At 33.0% G+C, this 17,928-nt stretch overlaps 4 protein-coding genes across 9 annotated transcripts; 3 read left to right on the forward strand and 1 right to left on the reverse strand.

The window, feature by feature from the left end:
- The first annotated feature begins 57 nt into the window (after positions 1–57).
- On the forward strand, positions 58–7,839 carry LOC114369166. Of its 6 annotated transcripts, none has more exons than XM_028326354.1 (11): positions 58–284; positions 722–788; positions 1,286–1,539; positions 2,036–2,349; positions 2,437–2,630; positions 3,618–4,259; positions 4,672–5,112; positions 5,432–5,623; positions 6,022–6,078; positions 6,762–6,824; positions 7,508–7,839. In XM_028326354.1, the coding sequence occupies exons 1-11, from the start codon at positions 253–255 to the stop codon at positions 7,592–7,594; spliced, it is 2,343 nt and encodes a 780-aa protein (XP_028182155.1). In that variant the 5' UTR covers positions 58–252; the 3' UTR covers positions 7,595–7,839. The 6 variants fall into 6 exon arrangements, with proteins under 6 accessions (XP_028182155.1, XP_028182157.1, XP_028182156.1 ...); XM_028326355.1 differs by having other exon boundaries at positions 59–284; positions 2,458–2,630; XM_028326357.1 differs by having other exon boundaries at positions 59–284; positions 2,491–2,630.
- A 583-nt stretch (positions 7,840–8,422) lies between these two features.
- Positions 8,423–9,073, forward strand: LOC114370561 (peamaclein-like). The gene is made up of 2 exons (XM_028327948.1): positions 8,423–8,647; positions 8,721–9,073. Exons 1-2 carry the CDS (start codon positions 8,560–8,562, stop codon positions 8,903–8,905), a joined length of 273 nt encoding a protein of 90 aa, XP_028183749.1. The 5' UTR covers positions 8,423–8,559; the 3' UTR covers positions 8,906–9,073.
- Positions 9,074–10,552: 1,479 nt separating this feature from the next.
- LOC114372455 (thioredoxin domain-containing protein 9 homolog) lies at positions 10,553–12,339 on the forward strand. Its single transcript, XM_028330019.1, has 3 exons — positions 10,553–11,091; positions 11,225–11,383; positions 11,748–12,339. The coding sequence occupies exons 1-3, from the start codon at positions 10,792–10,794 to the stop codon at positions 11,928–11,930; spliced, it is 642 nt and encodes a 213-aa protein (XP_028185820.1). The 5' UTR covers positions 10,553–10,791; the 3' UTR covers positions 11,931–12,339.
- A 1,527-nt stretch (positions 12,340–13,866) lies between these two features.
- LOC114371848 (pumilio homolog 12-like) lies at positions 13,867–15,739 on the reverse strand. The gene is made up of 5 exons (XM_028329165.1): positions 15,156–15,739; positions 14,906–15,068; positions 14,566–14,729; positions 14,214–14,472; positions 13,867–13,980 (listed from the first exon to the last, which is right to left on the reverse strand). Exons 1-5 carry the CDS (start codon positions 15,737–15,739, stop codon positions 13,867–13,869), a joined length of 1,284 nt encoding a protein of 427 aa, XP_028184966.1.
- Positions 15,740–17,928: the final 2,189 nt, after the last annotated feature.

The raw sequence follows: 17,928 nt of genomic DNA on the forward strand, positions 1-17,928 counted from the left end.
CTAGAAATTGGGGTTGAACAAATCCCAAAATAAGACCCATTTACAGGCCCAAATAAGAAAAAACAGCAACTGAAAGAAGAAGAAGAAGAAATGAAGATTCAATAGCCATAGGATGCGAAGAAAAACTGGTGAAAAAAAAGAGAGACAGGAAGAGATAACTGTTTGAATCAGACTTAGACTGTGGTTTGCAATTTGCATTGTGACATACATACTCTTATCTATTTTGGTTTGCAATCACTTTGTGCGATCACCATGGTCATCGATATCGAAACCTTGGAAGACAGGTACACTCCATCAACTCTATATCAAAATGCACTGTTTGTCTTATTTAATTTTCTGTTATTTTCGGATTGCTTTTGGTTATGTAAATTGTGGCTGCTGGTTAGTTTCAGTCCTACGCTCTTAATTTCCATTCAATTGGCCGTTGCTTGTTGGAATCAGGAACTTGATCTTCTAGAACCGAATTCGCTCTTTTCGGGGGAAATTATGGGAGTTTCTTTTTAAAATTTACTGAATTATCACTGTTTCTCCCTTTGCATTGTCTTGTTGATCACTATTTTTGGGTTGTAAAAGAATAACAATGGGAAACAAGCTAGAAGCCTATTCACAGCATGCCTGCTTAAATTCATTGATAGTTTCCGCAATTGCTAATGAAATCATTGTTTGCCTTTCTGCATTATTGATTTCATTCTAATTAAGCTAATATTGGTTTTGGTTCTAGGTATATTGATTCTTGCAGGAGACATGACGTTTTTCCTAATTCTTCTATTTTGTCAAGCCTTTTCAAGGTCTGTTGTTTATTTCCATCACAAACTTTGCCGCTAGAGTAATGCAAGCTATTTCATCATCTTTGTTATATTCAAATATATGCAACTTTGCCCTTGTCCTGGTTAGTGTAGTAACTAGGGACAAGACGCACACACACACATATGGGAGCTACTTTTGGTTATTGTGAGAAATGAGAACAATAAATATATAACATTAGATCATATTTGAATGGTCAAGATTAAAATGAAAATGCACATGAATTTTTTATGTGGTTATGTGACTACTGACTAACTTATAATCTTGACCATCCACACATGATCCAAATTTATAGCTCTCATTTTTTACAATACCTAAGTGTTCTCATAGTAGTCGGCCCTGTATATAGAACAGTCTATATATATTACTCCATTTCTCCATGTGTTTACTCTCCCCATGTAGGGGGCAGTGACTGTATTCCATTTTCGACTTTATTTTATTTATGAGGGGTAAGAATCTAAACCTGACCATGATCTCGCAGGCTGAGGTAAAAAAGTCCAACCATGAGCTGTGCAGCCTGGAGATTTTAATTGATGACCTAAAGGATGCTGATATTGCTCCACTTTTTGACTTGTGCATGAACTTTGACGCTTCTGAAATAGAGGCTGTTGATGTACGTAATGAATCATCATGTGTATTAAATGGAGAATATGCATTATCACTGATGCGTGCTATTAATCAAAAGCTTCGAGTAGTCCATCTACAGGATCCGTCATTTGGAAAAGACTTCTTACGGTATATTACAATGTTTACGATGAATTATCTTTGAATAAATGACATAATTTCTGATTCTTACTCACCTTTGTTTTCACCTTAACGAATTTGAAATGGTAATTTGCAATTTCTAGCCTTTGGAATTCTGGCAATTCCAAACAATCAACAATCTTCATGCTACTGAATATGGTAGTTAGGTTTTCAAGTGATTTGATAAAAATTTGTGCCATGTATTTTCATTCAATGGGTGTGACATTATTATCCTGATACTGGCTCTTTTCTCACTAAGGATTACCTTTGGCATTGGCAGTAGGTTAGTAGCCAATTAACATAAATTGCATGAGGTGCGTCGTTTCTATTGATGATATATACCAATATTGGCTTATGTTTGCCTAAAAGTCTAAATGGTTAATTCATTATTGGGAGAACTGGCCTTTCATGGTTTAGCACTTTCTGGTGTGTTAGATTTTCGTTGCAAATTTTCCTTTTCATAACTATTGTTGAATCTTATCATTAGGGATATTTCACAACGGGGTTTGGCATGCCAAGTTTTGACATTGAGGTGTTCACGTTTTCGGAAGCTGAACTTTATGGGGGAGTTTATGCATATACACACCCTAAATCTTGATTTCAGTTCTTCTCTTACCAGTTTCCAGGAAGACTGTTTTAATTGTATGCCCAACCTAATGCGCCTCTCAATGTGTGATACACGGATTACAAATCTTTGGACAACTGTTGCAGCTCTCTCTAAGCTTCCTTCGTTGATTGAATTAAGGTTTCAATATTGGCAGTATTGCAATGATGCTGTGACATCTTTTATCTCATCCAGTGGTAAGTCTGATGACACTGCTGATTTTAGCCTGCTTGATAGTGTTCCTTTTATTGGTGAGCCCTACACTTATACAACAGAACTGACAGATCCTAACTTTAATGCTGAAGATCCTCTAAGAAATTTTTATTCCTTTGATGAAGAAGTTATAAATCATGATGTTCAAAGCATGGTTGAGGATTCTTCAGATGATAGTGAAGTTGACTTTACTAGTCGTCATCATAAATACTGGTTGTCAGATGTTTTTCCTGGGTGGAGTTCAGAAGTGCCTCGTCAGAATGAGGTAGTCAACTTGGCCGCTTTCTCCCTTCTAGTAGATTTCCTTCACACTCTTTGTTTTGGATGAATTAGAGAGAAAGAAATAGAGGGATGGGATAGAAATAAATCACTTTTTGAGTTTGTATTGTGATAAAAATAATGAAGGAGAACTTTTTTTTTGGGTGAGGCCCACACAAAAAAACTAATCTCCCTGCATGGAGAGATTTGTGTGGGAGAGGGGTTTATTTATTTTTTAATTTCAGCATTGTCTTGTTTTACTACGAGATTTTATAAGATAATATTTTTTTATAAAAAATAAAAAATTTTGTAAAAGAATTGAGATTATCATTTTTTGGTTAAATAAAAAATTATATAGACAAAAAGGTTATCTAATACAATTTATTCACTTTTTCACTCTCTTTGCCTCTCGTCCACATATGTGGAGGTAAATTTCTCTATTTTATTGTTTCATATTACTATCCATCCAAATAACATATTTTTTCTCCTTCATTTCAACTCCACTTCTATCTCCCGTATTTCTTTCTTCCGTTTATCTAAACAAAGTGCTAAGAGACTTAGAGTGGTCTAAATAATAGAACAATAGTGGCAAATCCCCCTTGCTTACTAAGATGTTTTTCATTGTTGCAAGTGATTGTAAATAGTATGCTATCAGTTTGCAAAAAAGATAATAGTTTGGGTTCTAAAGTAATCAGTTATTACAAGCTCAGGCTCGTGAGGTTATGGCATCAGCTTGCATTCAATATTTCTTTAGGTATTGTGTAGAATGCTATTTGGTTGTGGTAATAATTATAGCTTGGATACTGAAATAATCATATTAATTAAAAGTATATTGGCTTTCTGTTTCCAATTTCCAGTTTGTTTTCATGGTCATATAGTATTTTGGAAGTTTAGTAAATGACTGTATTTGTTGGATTGTAATTATAATATGCATGCTTTGAGGAAAACATAAATGAAATGCTTAATATTGAATTGCATAAAAGACATATTTTAGTGGTTCACATTGCAGAATGAAGATGGAGAAGAGTCCTTGCAAGCTGCTTTTACAGACTCTAATGCTGATGTTTCTATGAAGTATATGTCTCGTCATGCATCACCAATATGCTATGAGAAGCATTACAGAGAGTTCATGATAGCTTCATTGCCAAATCTAAAAAATTTAGATAATATGCCAATCAGAAAGATTGACAAGGAAAGGGCTACCGGAATATTTTCTCAATATTTTGAATATCTTCCATATAAATGGAAGCACAAAGAGAGTGTTGTAAGTATCTTACAGAAGAGAGAAATAAAATCAGTCCACAATAAGGTGCAATCTTCTAAGCATAGGCTATCATATCCTTCTGGAAAGTCCCAATATTTTTATTCTAGGTCTCTTTCTGCTGCTAAATTGGGTTCTTCAACTTGGCCTATTTTGCATCCCCTTTCTTTCGTAGGATGTGAATTGGACAAGGGCTTTCATCCAAGGCAGTTTGAGTACCATCCATCTGACTCCAGTTTGATGGTCTTTGGAACTTTAGATGGTGAAGTAGTTGTCATCAACCATGAGACTGAACATATTGTGAGTTATATCCCGTCACTTGGAGCAATGAATAGTGTTTTGGGTCTCTGTTGGCTCAAAAAATATCCCTCTAAGGTATGCGTTTATTGCATAAAAAACAACTTTGTAGATTATACTTGGTATGGTTATTAAGTTATCTGGTGGATACTAGCAGCAACATATATATTACTGGCAATAATTGAGGTGATTGTCCCAGAATACTACATTAGCCTTTACAGAATCTGTTGTTTTTCATACATAACAAGAGAGATTTGATATTTTGTGATTTTCTATTCCATTTCTAGTACAGCCTTGCCAGTTATTAAGATAATTGGTATTTAGTTACCGTTACCAAAATGGCTGTAAGATTATTTATCAAAGGCATTAATTCAGTAAAGTATCTCATTCTGCATTGTTAGTTTTAGACTTTTAGAGCATTTACTCCTTCAGTGATTTTTGTTTGGACAGCAATCTCTGATTCTTTTCATTTCGTCTTGTTGCATGTCAGCTTATAGCAGGATCAGACAATGGTTCCTTGAAATTGTATGACATCTACCACATACCAAGAAAAGTTACTGGCTTACATGGGAATTTTGGTTGTGTTACCTTTGATGAATTCGACCAGTTGACATCTGTTCATGTTAACTCTATGGATGAACTATTTCTTGCAAGTGGTTACTCAAGAAATGTTGCTTTATATGACATCAACAGCGGGAAGCGCTTACAAGTGTTCACAGATATGCATCGTGGGCATATTAATGTAGTCAAGTTTGCTAATCATTCCCCGTCAATTTTTGCCACTTCATCATTTGATCACGATGTCAAGATGTGGGACTTGAGACAAAAACCAATACACCCTTGCTTCACTGTTTCAAGTTCCAGAGGAAATGTGATGGTTTGTTTTTCTCCAGATGATGAATATATTCTTGCTTCGGCGGTAGATAATGAGGTGGTAATTTTTACTCAGTAGTGTGATTAGTTACTGATCACTTTATGTGAAGTGCAATATTTTGCTATTTATATAGGAATGGTCAGTGGTCATATAGTAGTGTGATTTGTTAGAAGTTACTGGTCACTCAGTAGAGTAGGCCTTGCAACAATGTGAAATCTGGTTCAGCTTTAAAACTAGTAACAGTTTCCATTAGATTTTTGTTATCTATATAGTACATTAACTTAAATTGATTCAGTACAGGCCTGTCTTTCTCTTTGTAAAATTTTATCTCAAGACCACATTGTTGTTGTCCAGACTGACATGTAAGTTTATACAGGTTAGACAATATCTGGCTGTTGATGGCAGGCTTCACTTAGTTTTTGATATAGCTCCCACTGAAAGTTCTCAAAATTACACCCGTTCTTATTACATGAATGGGAGGGACTACATCATAAGTGGTAGTTGTGATGAACATATCCGTATTTGCTGTGCTCAAACAGGGAGGCGCTTGAGAGATATATCCCTTGAGGTAAATCAATCATATATTTGGTGTGTGTTATACATCCAAAAAATGGAGGATAAAGAGTTTTACATTTACAGGGGGTTGGGGTAGGGTAGAAATCTATAGCATTTTTTTTTTGGCAAAATGATTGCTATTTTGAAAAGCTCTCTTAGAAAGCTGCCAAAAAAAATAATCTAAAATTAAGCTATTATAAACATGCACTTACATGATAAGACTGCGCCATTTTTTGAAGCTACACTTTCCTAACTTACCTGTCTGTTTATATTCCCTCCCATATTTTTTCTTTCAAACAAGTAGTGTCTCAAAAGCCATCTGAAAAAGGAACATGAATAACTAATATCTGATTATTGTGTTTTCATTTTATTGAATCATTGTACTAAAATTACTTGTGTGCTTCTATGCAGGGAAGAAACTTAGGAAGTTCCGTGTTTGTTCAATCTTTGAGGGGGGATCCTTTCCGAGTAAGTTATGACCACTGTGTGGCTTCTTTATAGTTAAATGTATCTCACTATCCTTTTTGGATATTTTATGAATTTTTTTTGCTTTTTTTTCGTTTTACATTTTCTTAATAAATTTCGACTACATTTTTCTTCAAAAGTAGCTTTTATATCAAATTTCTTACTGTGGATTTTTGTTTTCCTAACTAAAGATACCTTACAGTTACTTATGATGTTGAGAGTTATGACAGTTATTTTGACATGCCTGATATTGCGACAACCACCTATATGTGTGACCCTTCTACATGTGTCGTTTCTGAGTTTTCTCAATAATCATTTGTAAAATGACTTAAAGTTTTCTGTTTCTAAAAATCCATTCACGGTATGAAAATTGAAATTGCTGATTTGAGTAATTTATACATGCAAATTACTTCTGATGCAAAAATGTGGAGATTGGTGACAACCCCAATAATTTCCCGCCTTCTTGGTGTGAACTTCAACATGATTAAAAGTGATTGTCTAGGTGGGAAATGCTTTTCCGAAAGGGAGGAAACAATTATTTTAAATTTTTATCTTTACGAGCAACTCAATTCTTTTGCATCATGTATTTCTATTCTTTTTCCTTTGATATTATGAATAGGATTGAGTACCACGGTGTTTTTTTAATTTGAGTTCTCCTTGTTTCTTTTAAATGATGTTGTGTACAGGATTTCAATATGAGCGTGTTAGCAGCTTACATGCGGCCAGGCTCCAAGTCTAAAATTGTCAAGGTTGTGCCATATTTTTTTACATGCATTATTCTATAGCACGACAATCTCAATGATATGTTCATTGTTCTCTCAGTTTTTTTTTTTTTTGCTTATCTGGAGTGTGACTAGAAAAAGAAGAAAAATAAAATTGAGGTAGTTGGATCCATTATTTCGGATTACTCCCAAATCCGGGAAGAAAATGGAGACAATAAGCTACATTACGAATTTAACTTACCGAGTTTCATTTTCTGGAACTCTAAATATTTTACAATCTTATTGCTTTTTTTTACCTTAAAATATTTCAACAAAAAATTTGTTTTAGAATAGAAGGATTCTCTGAGTTTTTTTTTTTTTTGCTACCTTTAACATTAATTGGTAAAAAGTGCTACCATATTTAAAATTAAAATGCGTATCATATCCAGATGTAATAGAAATATATTATTAATCCAACAGTTGAGTTTTTCTCCTTTTTTTTCAGAGGCATGTAGTAAAAAGTGCTACCATATTCTTATTAATCCAACAGTTGAGTCTTTCATCCCTCTCAATTTCGATGGATTTTCATTCTGTCGAAACGCAAGAAAAAAATTTCATTCTTATTAATTATTATGCCTTTCACATTGAAAGATTCAAAATGAGAGGGATGAAAGATTTACCAAGCAAGAGATAAGTTTTCTCAAATTTGAATTTTTGTTTACTTTTTGCAGATCAACTTACTAGCATCTAGTGACCATGCCAACAAGGATGATTCTGATGATTTGCGCCCTTGCCCGTTCCACAGTATGGGAGGTTGATGTACGATTTTGTATGTATTGTGTAGAGCTTACAATCTTTGTTTGTAGAATTATCAATTATGATTTGGGCGGCATGCCATAACTAAGTTTTGCTTACTTGTAATCAAAATTCAACGAGTTTAAATAAATAAAAAAGCATCTGTAATGACTCAATTGTTGCATTGATCAGTCATCAGTTCTTGTAAAAGCTTCGTTGTACGATGATATGATATGATGAAAGGCAACATCTCATGTGGTTGTTGAAATTCCTTTTTGATCCAAAGCCCCGTTGAGAATACTCTTTTTTAACATGATGAAATGCAGAAAAAATGTCCGTTCCTTATATTTTAACTTTTAAGAGATATAATTTTTAAAAATCCATTGCCATTTTTAGTTAATTTCTAAGAACAAAAAATCTTGTCGATCGTCATTTTTAAAATATATTTTATAAGTTTATTTTTCTATTTTTTTATAACGTTATCATTTTGTCTTACAAAAAATATTATACAAATATAAATTTTCGTTTTATAAAATAAAAAAAATGATTCATTAATATTTAAGAATTGAGAAGTATGACCAAAGAAAATAAAAATTAAGAAAAATAAATACTACAAAAGAAAAACACAAAGCGACAAAGTGAGGAAGGCACTAGAAGGCTTCGTAGGCGCAGATTCTCAGAATAGTGAGAATACGCGTACTACTGTAAGAGTGAGTGAGGGCCTTAACTAATATTTATTATTTATTAAGGCTGCTCCTCCCCACCACCGAGGCACTGACACAGCGTATATTTAATGACATTTCATATTTACCACTTTCTTTTCTTTTCAGTTCATAGTAAAAAGGCTATTCACTGAATCAGTCTAATTTAATTTTCAAGGTTCATCACTATAAATAAATGCTCTTGCTAATGCCAAAGCAAAAACCTCTTGTTGAGAGTTGAAACACACCTACTACAATTGCTAAAGTCCTTTCTTGTCATAGCAAAAATGAAGCTTGTCTTTGCCACCCTACTGTTATGTTCTCTTCTTCTAAGCTCCTCTTTCTTGGAGCCAGTCATCGCCTATGAAGACTCGTGTAAGATTTTCTCTTACTGCTATAAAGAAGTACATATATAAAATCAGTGAATATTTTTGTGTGTTTGTGGCAGCTTATTGCAGCAACAAGTGTTCGGACAGATGCTCATCGGCAGGGGTTAAGGATAGGTGTCTGAGGTACTGTGGAATATGCTGTGCTGAGTGCAAATGTGTTCCTTCTGGGACCTATGGGAACAAGCACCAGTGTCCTTGCTACAGGGACAAGCTCAACAAGAAGGGCAAGCCCAAATGCCCATGAAGTCTTGAACTCAAAGACCAAGTCACATAGAGACTTAAGAGAATAAGACTAGTGTTTGTGTTTACAATTACATCGTGAATTCCCAAGCATAATGTCTGTTGGATATATGTTAGATCTGAACGGGAATAAATTACATATCTTGGATAATATGACCATCTCTTCGTCTCAGTTTCGGCTTTTTGACCTGTTCATCACTCTATAAACTTTTTTTTTAACTGGTTTATAATTAATTTTAAACTAAATGCTATTTTTTGTCTTTTTTTTTCATGTTTTTAAAAATTTCATTTTCACTGTAACATTAAATAACTTAATGGAAAAGTATGACTTTTATACATATTAGATGATGATATAACATGTTAATTTAAATTATATTGTTTTAAATGATTTATTTTTTTTACTTTTTATGATTTTAAATGATTTTGTTTTGGTATTTTAATTTTTTAAAATAATTTTATTATGATTTATTAATTTTGTAAAATGATATATTTTGGTGCCGATAATTATATATAATGTCAGAGTTTAATAATTATAATTGAAGACATTGTTTCAAAATTGTCTCACAAAGAGACAGATGCTTATGAGTATTTAATTACTGCTCCTCTTCTTATCCTTGAAAACGAGATAGATATTCCATATGCTGCCTCGGAAGTAGAGTTACGGAGATATGATGGCTTAGTATCCTGTTTCTAGACAATTATTCCTATAATTATGCCGTGCAAATGTTTGTTATTTCTGGTGATCGCTTGTTTATCTTTGCTGAGAAAGAGAAAGAGAGGACTATAATATATACTTAAGGGACTTTTCTCCCTACATCCATTATAGGAAAACAAACACAACTTTTTCTTGCTACCTGTTAGCTTATTAAATAATATTTACGCCATTTTTTAATGATATGAATATATTACATCTATGATTCAGCTGGACAAAAATAAATAAATATATGTCAAATTAAAAAATTAAACAAAATTATAAATTTTTTTAAATAGAAAGACTAAAATTGTAAGACAAAAATATGAAGATTAAAATTACTAATCAAACATTACAAGAGAACTAAAATTATAATTTATTTTATAAAAAATACAACACACTTTTAACATTTTTTTATATAAAAAAAAAACTAAATAACATTTAAAGCCATGTTAAACTGAGGTCTTTGACTTTTGACCTATTTTCCCCGCCCCTGTTAGTACTGGCGGACCATTCTCTCCCCTCTTTAATCATCTACTTGATACTTCCATTTCCCCATTTATTTTGCTTAATCACAAGTATCCTTCTAAAATTTTGGTTCTCTTTTGAGTCTCATTCATTTTTTTTCCCCTTTTAGATAATTTCTTGGAGCTAGGAATAATAAGCCAAGAAGCATGAGTGTTATCCGTTGCTTAAAAATAATTATTGAATTTCTTGAGGCATGGTGAATTGGTGATTACTATAAAAAAATTATGAAGAGTTGCAATTTATTTGGGTGTAAAGAAGGAAGAGAGAAAATATAATGTATTTTTATTTAGATAACAACGTAATAAAAAATAAAGTTAATACCAATATATCTAGCAATATAAAATAATTATTTTAAAAATTAATGGTGTACATAAATTTTTTTCTCAAAAACAAATAAATAACTTTGAAAATAAAAATAAAAATGTTTGATCTTAAAAGTAAAAGAGTGGGATGATGTTGTTAGATCTTGCACTGGACCTGCACCGTCGATATTTTCTTTCTTATTTGGTTTTTTAAGTGAAATGTGCGGCAAACCTTTAGATCCAGAATCAATTCAAAGTTCAAACGATAGGAGAAGAAGGGAGTAGCGACGAACTCAAACGGCGTCGTATCGACTCGTTGTTCATCGATTGGATTGAAGGGAGAGAGAGATCTGGTAGCGGTAGCGGAAGATGGATAAGGGTAAGATCGAAGAGGTGATCGAGAAGCAAGTCCTGACGGTGGCGCAAGCCGTGGAGGACAAGATCGACGACGAGATCGCCGCCCTGGAGCGTCTGGACGCCGATGACATCGAGGCCCTCCGCGAGCGCCGCCTCCAGCAGATGAAGAAGATGGCGGAGAAGCGCTCCCGCTGGATCTCCCTCGGCCACTCCGAATATTCCGAGATTCCCTCCGAGAAAGACTTCTTCCCCGTCGTCAAGGCCAGCGAACGCGTCGTCTGCCACTTCTACCGCGAAAACTGGCCTTGCAAGGTTCCTTCCTACACACCTCACTCACTCACCTTTCATTTTCAATTCATAATTTCGATTACTTATAACGCTGTTTCAATTTATATTTGGAAGAGAGGAAGGAACATTCAATGTTTTGTTCGGGATTTGTTTGCAGGTTATGGACAAACACTTAAATATTTTGGCAAAGCAGCATATCGAGACTCGCTTTGTGAAACTCAACGCTGAGAAAAGTCCGTTTCTGGCGGAGAAGCTCAAAATCGTCGTTCTTCCAACTCTTGCCCTCATCAAAAATGCCAAAGTCGATGATTATGTGGTATGTATATGAGACCAAGCTCTTGATCATATATGTTTGCCATGATTGTTATGTTAGATAGGATTTCAGCTATTTATTTTTTTATTTATGCTTGTTTGGATAAACTTCTCAATAAGCCGATAAGCTGTTATAAGAGAAGAAAATAAGAATGTGAAATGAATTAAATTTTACTCACAAGTTAAATTCTGCCTCGGGAGAAGCTAAATGAGAGAAGTTCTGTAGATTAGCTTATGGATTATGAAAGAAGCTTAATTCGTTTTACTTTTCCTATAAGTGCTTATTGAAATTTATGCAGAGAAAGTTGTGTTGAATTTTAGTACCACTATACCAGCAATATGATAATGGTGGTATTGTGTGTTATTAGGTGGGGTTTGATGAACTTGGTGGGACTGATGAGTTTAGCACAGAGGAGCTGGAAGAAAGATTGGCTAAAGCTCAAGTGATCTTTTATGAGGGCGAATCATCGTTCAATCATGCAAGGTCCAGTGCCAAAACCACAAGAAGTGTTCGACAGAGCTCCAGAGCAGACTCCTCAGATTCTGAGTAACCTGCATTTCCTGATGAGTTTGTTTTATTTACCTGCACCCTGAGCGACCGGGTTATACACCCTAAACTTGGTCTCAGTGACTGCTTTGTGGTGTGTCTCTATCTGTAAGAATTTATCAGGATTCTAGATCTAGTAGATCTTCTTGAGGTCATCCTTTTTTTACAGTGCCTATTTTTGAGTTAGCGCCCTCCCCCCTGATTATAGTAACTTCATTAATCTTTGTTAATAGTTTTATTTTATGAGTTTTGAGATTGATACAATGCTTAATTATTGTGTTTTGCTAATGCATTGGTATTACTATACACAGTCCCGTGCTTTCTGGAGTGTCTAGTGTGTACCCATAAAGTAAACGCTGGCTGAAGATGTTTCTTCGGTGGAAACATATATATGGCTATATATATTGTGGTTTGAATTTGGATCATTCTAAAGAGATTACGGATTCTCAAATGGGCATGGGAAATTCATGAAATTTAGAGGATAGCTAAACCTTTTATATTAACTCCAAACAACAACCTTTCATAATTTGAATTGTTTGGATTGGCTGTGCACCAAAACATTTGAATTTTTGAATCCATGCTTAACTTCTTTCTAATTTCAAGGAAAGATGCCTAATTTTACACTAAGACAAACTGAGAATGCAAATGTAGTCTTTAGCTTCCGTAGATTTGAGCAAGGTAACATGAATGTCATCATCCCATTGGGAGCATGGTAACAAACTTTTTGGAAAGCAGTGGTATCCAACGCAAACTGACGTTCCAGTCAAAACGTTTTTGCTTTGGAATGTGTAATTTTCAAGTTCAACTTGAGTACAGCATGTATCCAAAACACACTTAAACACCGAAGTTATAGTTCAATATATCATACTTTCTATAATTTGTTAGGAGTGAAATTTATATCAGGGTTTTAAACTGTTCACGTTATGCTGTTATCATGTTAATCTCAAATCAAATGTTCAGTTCAAGATGTGTGATCAGTGCGAGTCTCTTCCTGAGCTAGTTGGCATTAGAATACTAAACTATCTTTCTATTTACAGCTTTGCCAGGATCATTGCCAGGAATGCTAAAAAAAACTAGTTTTAAAAAAATAACTATAACTAATTTTATATAACTAGTTATATAAAATAGGTATAAAACTATAATCAATTTTATAGTTATAGGTATTTTAAATAACTTATTTCTATTTTTAAAATAGTTATAAAATTGGATTCAAATAACTTATTTTTATTCATCAATAATTATAACTAGTTATGTAATTGGTTTTAGATATAATTCGATATATAAGTAATTTATTAATAACTAGTTATATACTCATATTTAAAAAAAATATTTAATTAGTTATATTAAATTATACCCATATTTTTAAAACTAATTACGGTTATAGTTATAATATTCACTTATGATCTAGTTATTTATTAGGTAACTTAAATCCTCACATTTTGAGCATCCCTGATCATTGCCATTTTTTAGTTTCCACCAAGAATATTCCTAACCCTACAAGTTGTTTCACCTTGTATTGGATAGCTTCACGTACCAATATAAGTGCTTATGGTAGTAGAGTTTACCAGATTGTGTTACACAAAAAACTATTTGACCATCCTCTCCAAAAAAAGGAATTATATATGTACTTCATGAATAATGAGTATCCAATGGAACTTTATTGCATACCAAAAAACACATAAAATTCACTATCAGACAAACTTTGGAAAGACACATACAAAACACACTGATAGTATTGAAGATGTGGCTAGCAGACTCCACTATCTCGCCACACACTCCACTATCTTATTTCACAATTTCCACTCAAACGACAAATTAAACACTAACATATAACAACACTAAACTATTGAAAATTAAACTCAGTAGTCAAGCTTTAACCTCACAACAAACAAACAATCCAGACACATCAAGTTATATCTGCTTCGTTCAGACGCTTGTGATCATTGATTGCATCCTGCTCTGGCACACTGTAGCACCATTTTTCCATAAAGACAGCTACTCACTTTTTTTTCATTGGATAAAATGATGCTGCAAAGCCTTTCATGCAAAGGGCCCTGCAATGAAAAAAGAAAAGGTTAAGCCATATATTGGAGAACGATTTTTACATATTATTAAGGTTTAAATCATAACATCAAAAGCCGTTAGGAGTATAGTATATGGTATTTTCAAATTTAGAACATGCTTCTCTATCTGATATAGATTCAAAACGTTTTGCTAGAGAAAAAAAGGATGACCAAATTTAACACTACTACTAGGGTATTGTATTGTGTGAGTAACAATGCCAAACCTCAGTGTACTTCACTGCTCTCTGAACAACATAATTCCCGTAAGGATGCTGAACAAGATTCAAAAACTCGGGACTTTTCATTAGCTCCCGAGCTATAACAGCAACATTATCAGCTCCAGAATATCTTAAGAGCTCTTCCACTACATTGCTAGCATACTTGTTCTTAGATAATCTAATATATCTATAGCGAAGTCGTGATATCAACATTGAATTTACTTCCATCTTCTTCCTTTTAACTAAAAACTGCATCACATAATTTCTGTGGATAAAATGAAAAAAAAAATTAAATAGCGGTAATAAAGTGTAGGAAAATTCAAACTCAAAAAAATATATTAAGAGTTGGAGGTCAAACCCATATGAATCTTCAGCTAAGTCCACAGCATTAAAGATTAATTTGTTGACTAGTTGCATGAAAGCTGGTAACTCATCATACTCTATACATTTTTGAATACTGCAACATCCACATTTATCTTTTGCAATATCAACACAATTCTTCGCCACAACATCCAAAATAATCTGAAAGAAAATTTTTCGATTAATTAAGGATTGATGGAAAAAAAATGTTAATCACGTTCACATGTGCGTAACATAATGGTATTAATTGACTGCAGTATTGAAATCATGTCAACCCGGAAAAGGAAATTAAAGAAAGCAATTCATTAGGATTAAAAAAAATTAAGGCTATGCATTACATTTTGACACACGGGTGGGAAAAGCTTCAGGCACTGTTGAATGACATAGCCACCATTAAAATTTTTCATCAATGCGAGAGTGATACTCCGCATAATAACTGCAATTTTATGTATCATGGATGGTTCTTTGACGTTCGCAAGAATCTGCTGAATAACCCGATTTCTGTAGCAAGAAAAGTAGGTTAGTTAATTAGTAAGCATTAAATAAAAATTCAAATTTTAAGAGAAGAAGTGTGTATATATTTGGTACCCTTGATCATCCATGCACACATTTTTAAGCTTTTGCAAGTCGACGATGATCAAGTAGACAAGCGCGTTCTTTTGAGCCACGCTAATATTGCTTGATTGAAAAAGCTTCTGAATCACAAAGTGTCCAAAAGGGTGGTTGATTAACTCATGCAAATGGTACTTCAGTTCTTTCAAGATCTTGCAGATTTCTTGGGGTGTTCCCTCATTGATCTTCTTCTGAAGCAAACGAGATCCACGTGGATCCTTTGCCACAGAAACACTGTGTCCAGAATGAGTTTCAAGATTGTGATGTGGCAGTGTTGCATAATCAGCAGCCCCATTAACCCTTATGTGGTGCAACGCAGCTTCATACATAAGGTCAGTGTCATAATCATTAAAACCATAAGGATTCGATAAGTTAAGCGCTTCCATGCGAGGCAAGAGGCTTTGGACTCCATAAGCACTTCTCTGACCGTAATTCAAGCAGCCAAACCCGGAACCTTGCAGATTTCTTGAATATGAAGGAACCGAAGTACCCACAAAAGTGGGGTTTTGAAGATCCTGCATGAAGGGGAAGGGAAGATCGATGCCGTCGTTCTTAGCCATTGCAAGTTAAAGAGAAAAACAAGGACTGAGAGAGACTTTGAAAACAAATTGAACCTAATTATCAGGCTTCTATACATAGATGATCTATTAGTCTGGGATGATATCTTTAAATTTGAAATTTTATTGATTGTTAAATAAAGGAAATATATTTTGTTATATCTAACAGTTACAGATATAATAATTATCTTTTTTTTAAATGTAATTATCTTGTTTCTTACTTCTTGCTTCTGTCAAGAACAAAAAATCTTGTTTCTTGCTAAATCTATACATTCCTTTAAGTAACTGACATCTATATGCCATTAAATTAATTTTTTTTTAAAATACACAGTTAAATTTTAAGTCTCATAAAAATTATAATAAATAAATATTTTAAACATATATATATATATATATATTAATAATTAAAGTCAGCTTAGTAGTTTAGTAGTGAGAGGTTTGAGTTTTAACCTCATTGCCAGTATACGAAAAATATTATTTATAATTTTTTTACAGATTAGATTAAATTTTTCAAATAAGTTCCCCAATTTTTAATTGGGGCCATGACCATGTAAATTTTTTAATGAGTCCATAAGACTCTTAAAACCATATGATAAATTGTTATACATTAATTCCAGGTACTTGCCTTCTTTTTTTTAATTCAGGATCTAATTAAAAGACAATAATTTAGAAACTTACTTAAAAGTTCTCAAATAATTTCAAAACCTATCGAAGTAATTTAAACTAAAAAAAGAAACTAGAATAGGACGTTGATGCTGGTTTACCTGACCAGTGGCTCCAATAATACCCATGTTATGTAACGAAGCTTCATGCTTATTGTTGGTCCCATAATCATAGAAATCATAAGGATTTGACAAGTTCATATCAAATCCTTGCACTCCAGAAGAAGTACCAGTTTCACCAATATGATTGAACCAACCCAACCCAGAGTGTTGCATATTTCTTGAAGGTAAGGGGAGAAAAGTTTCATTCACAGTGGGATTTTGAGCCCCAATAAGCCTCATGCCATGTAACCCATGATCATTAAAACCATAAGGATGTGACATGTTCATATCATGGATATTCAACAAATCAAACCCAGAGAATTGCGGATTTCTTGAAGGTAAAGGAAACGAAGAAGTTGTTTCCTGAGTAGGATTTTGAGGCTTCTTCTGCTGCATGAAGGGGAAGGGATTAAAGTCCTCATCTAGTGCCATTAAAGCAGAGCAAAGAACCCCCAAGGGAGACTTCCAAAAACAGATTGGAGCCCAAGGGTTTGGTTTGTGATCCATGTTTCATATCTCGGTTTTTATAGGTTCTCTTGTTCTAATTCTAGAATCATATTTTAAATTTCAAATATTTGATTGACACAAGATGACGCATAATAATTACGGATATCTTTATCTTTTATTTTCAAATGTAACTATGATTTTGTTTCTTTTTAAATATGTATATTCTTCTTTTAAAAAAAAGATAATTACATATTTTTTTAAAAGATGAAAAAATACCCCTAATTATCAGATATAATAAACAGATAGTTGTATGATCTTGTTAATATATTAAAAATTTAATATGACATTATATGATTAATAGATAATCATATATTTTAAGTATATGTTCAAGATATAACAACAAATAAACATCTATATTTCTTTTTGTTACAAGATATAACAGAACAAACAAAAGGAATCACAGCTAACACATATATGACATTAAATTTCATTTACAATATTCATTGTTAAATTTTCGTATAAACTTATGTACACTTAATTAAATGTCATTCTTTCCATGAAAAAAAATAAATGTCATTCTTGGTATATGTATAATCAAAACAAATTTAACATTTCATAAGTTCCGATCGAATACCTCCTTTCAAAAAAAAGTTCCAAATACTTACTCTAAAAAAAAAAAAGAAGTTCCAAATACTATTTTGTGTGCCGAAAGTTTAGTGTTATTTTTTTTACTTTACATAATGCATCTTAAATTAGTCAACAAAACGTGGAATTTTATTCTAAATAATGCATTTCTTGTAAATGTTTCACTGGTATATTTAGTTTTAAGATTTATAATAGTAATAAGCACGTATTATATTATCAAATCATTATAAATTTTTTTGAACAGTCAACAACTCATAAGCCATCTTTGTTATAATTTCAAAATTAATTAGTTATTATAAAAGTTTGCAACCTGATGATAATTATAAAAATGAACCA

Source organism: Glycine soja, chromosome 10 (genome assembly GCF_004193775.1).
Source record: "Glycine soja cultivar W05 chromosome 10, ASM419377v2, whole genome shotgun sequence".
NCBI classification, from domain to species: Eukaryota; Viridiplantae; Streptophyta; class Magnoliopsida; order Fabales; family Fabaceae; genus Glycine; species Glycine soja.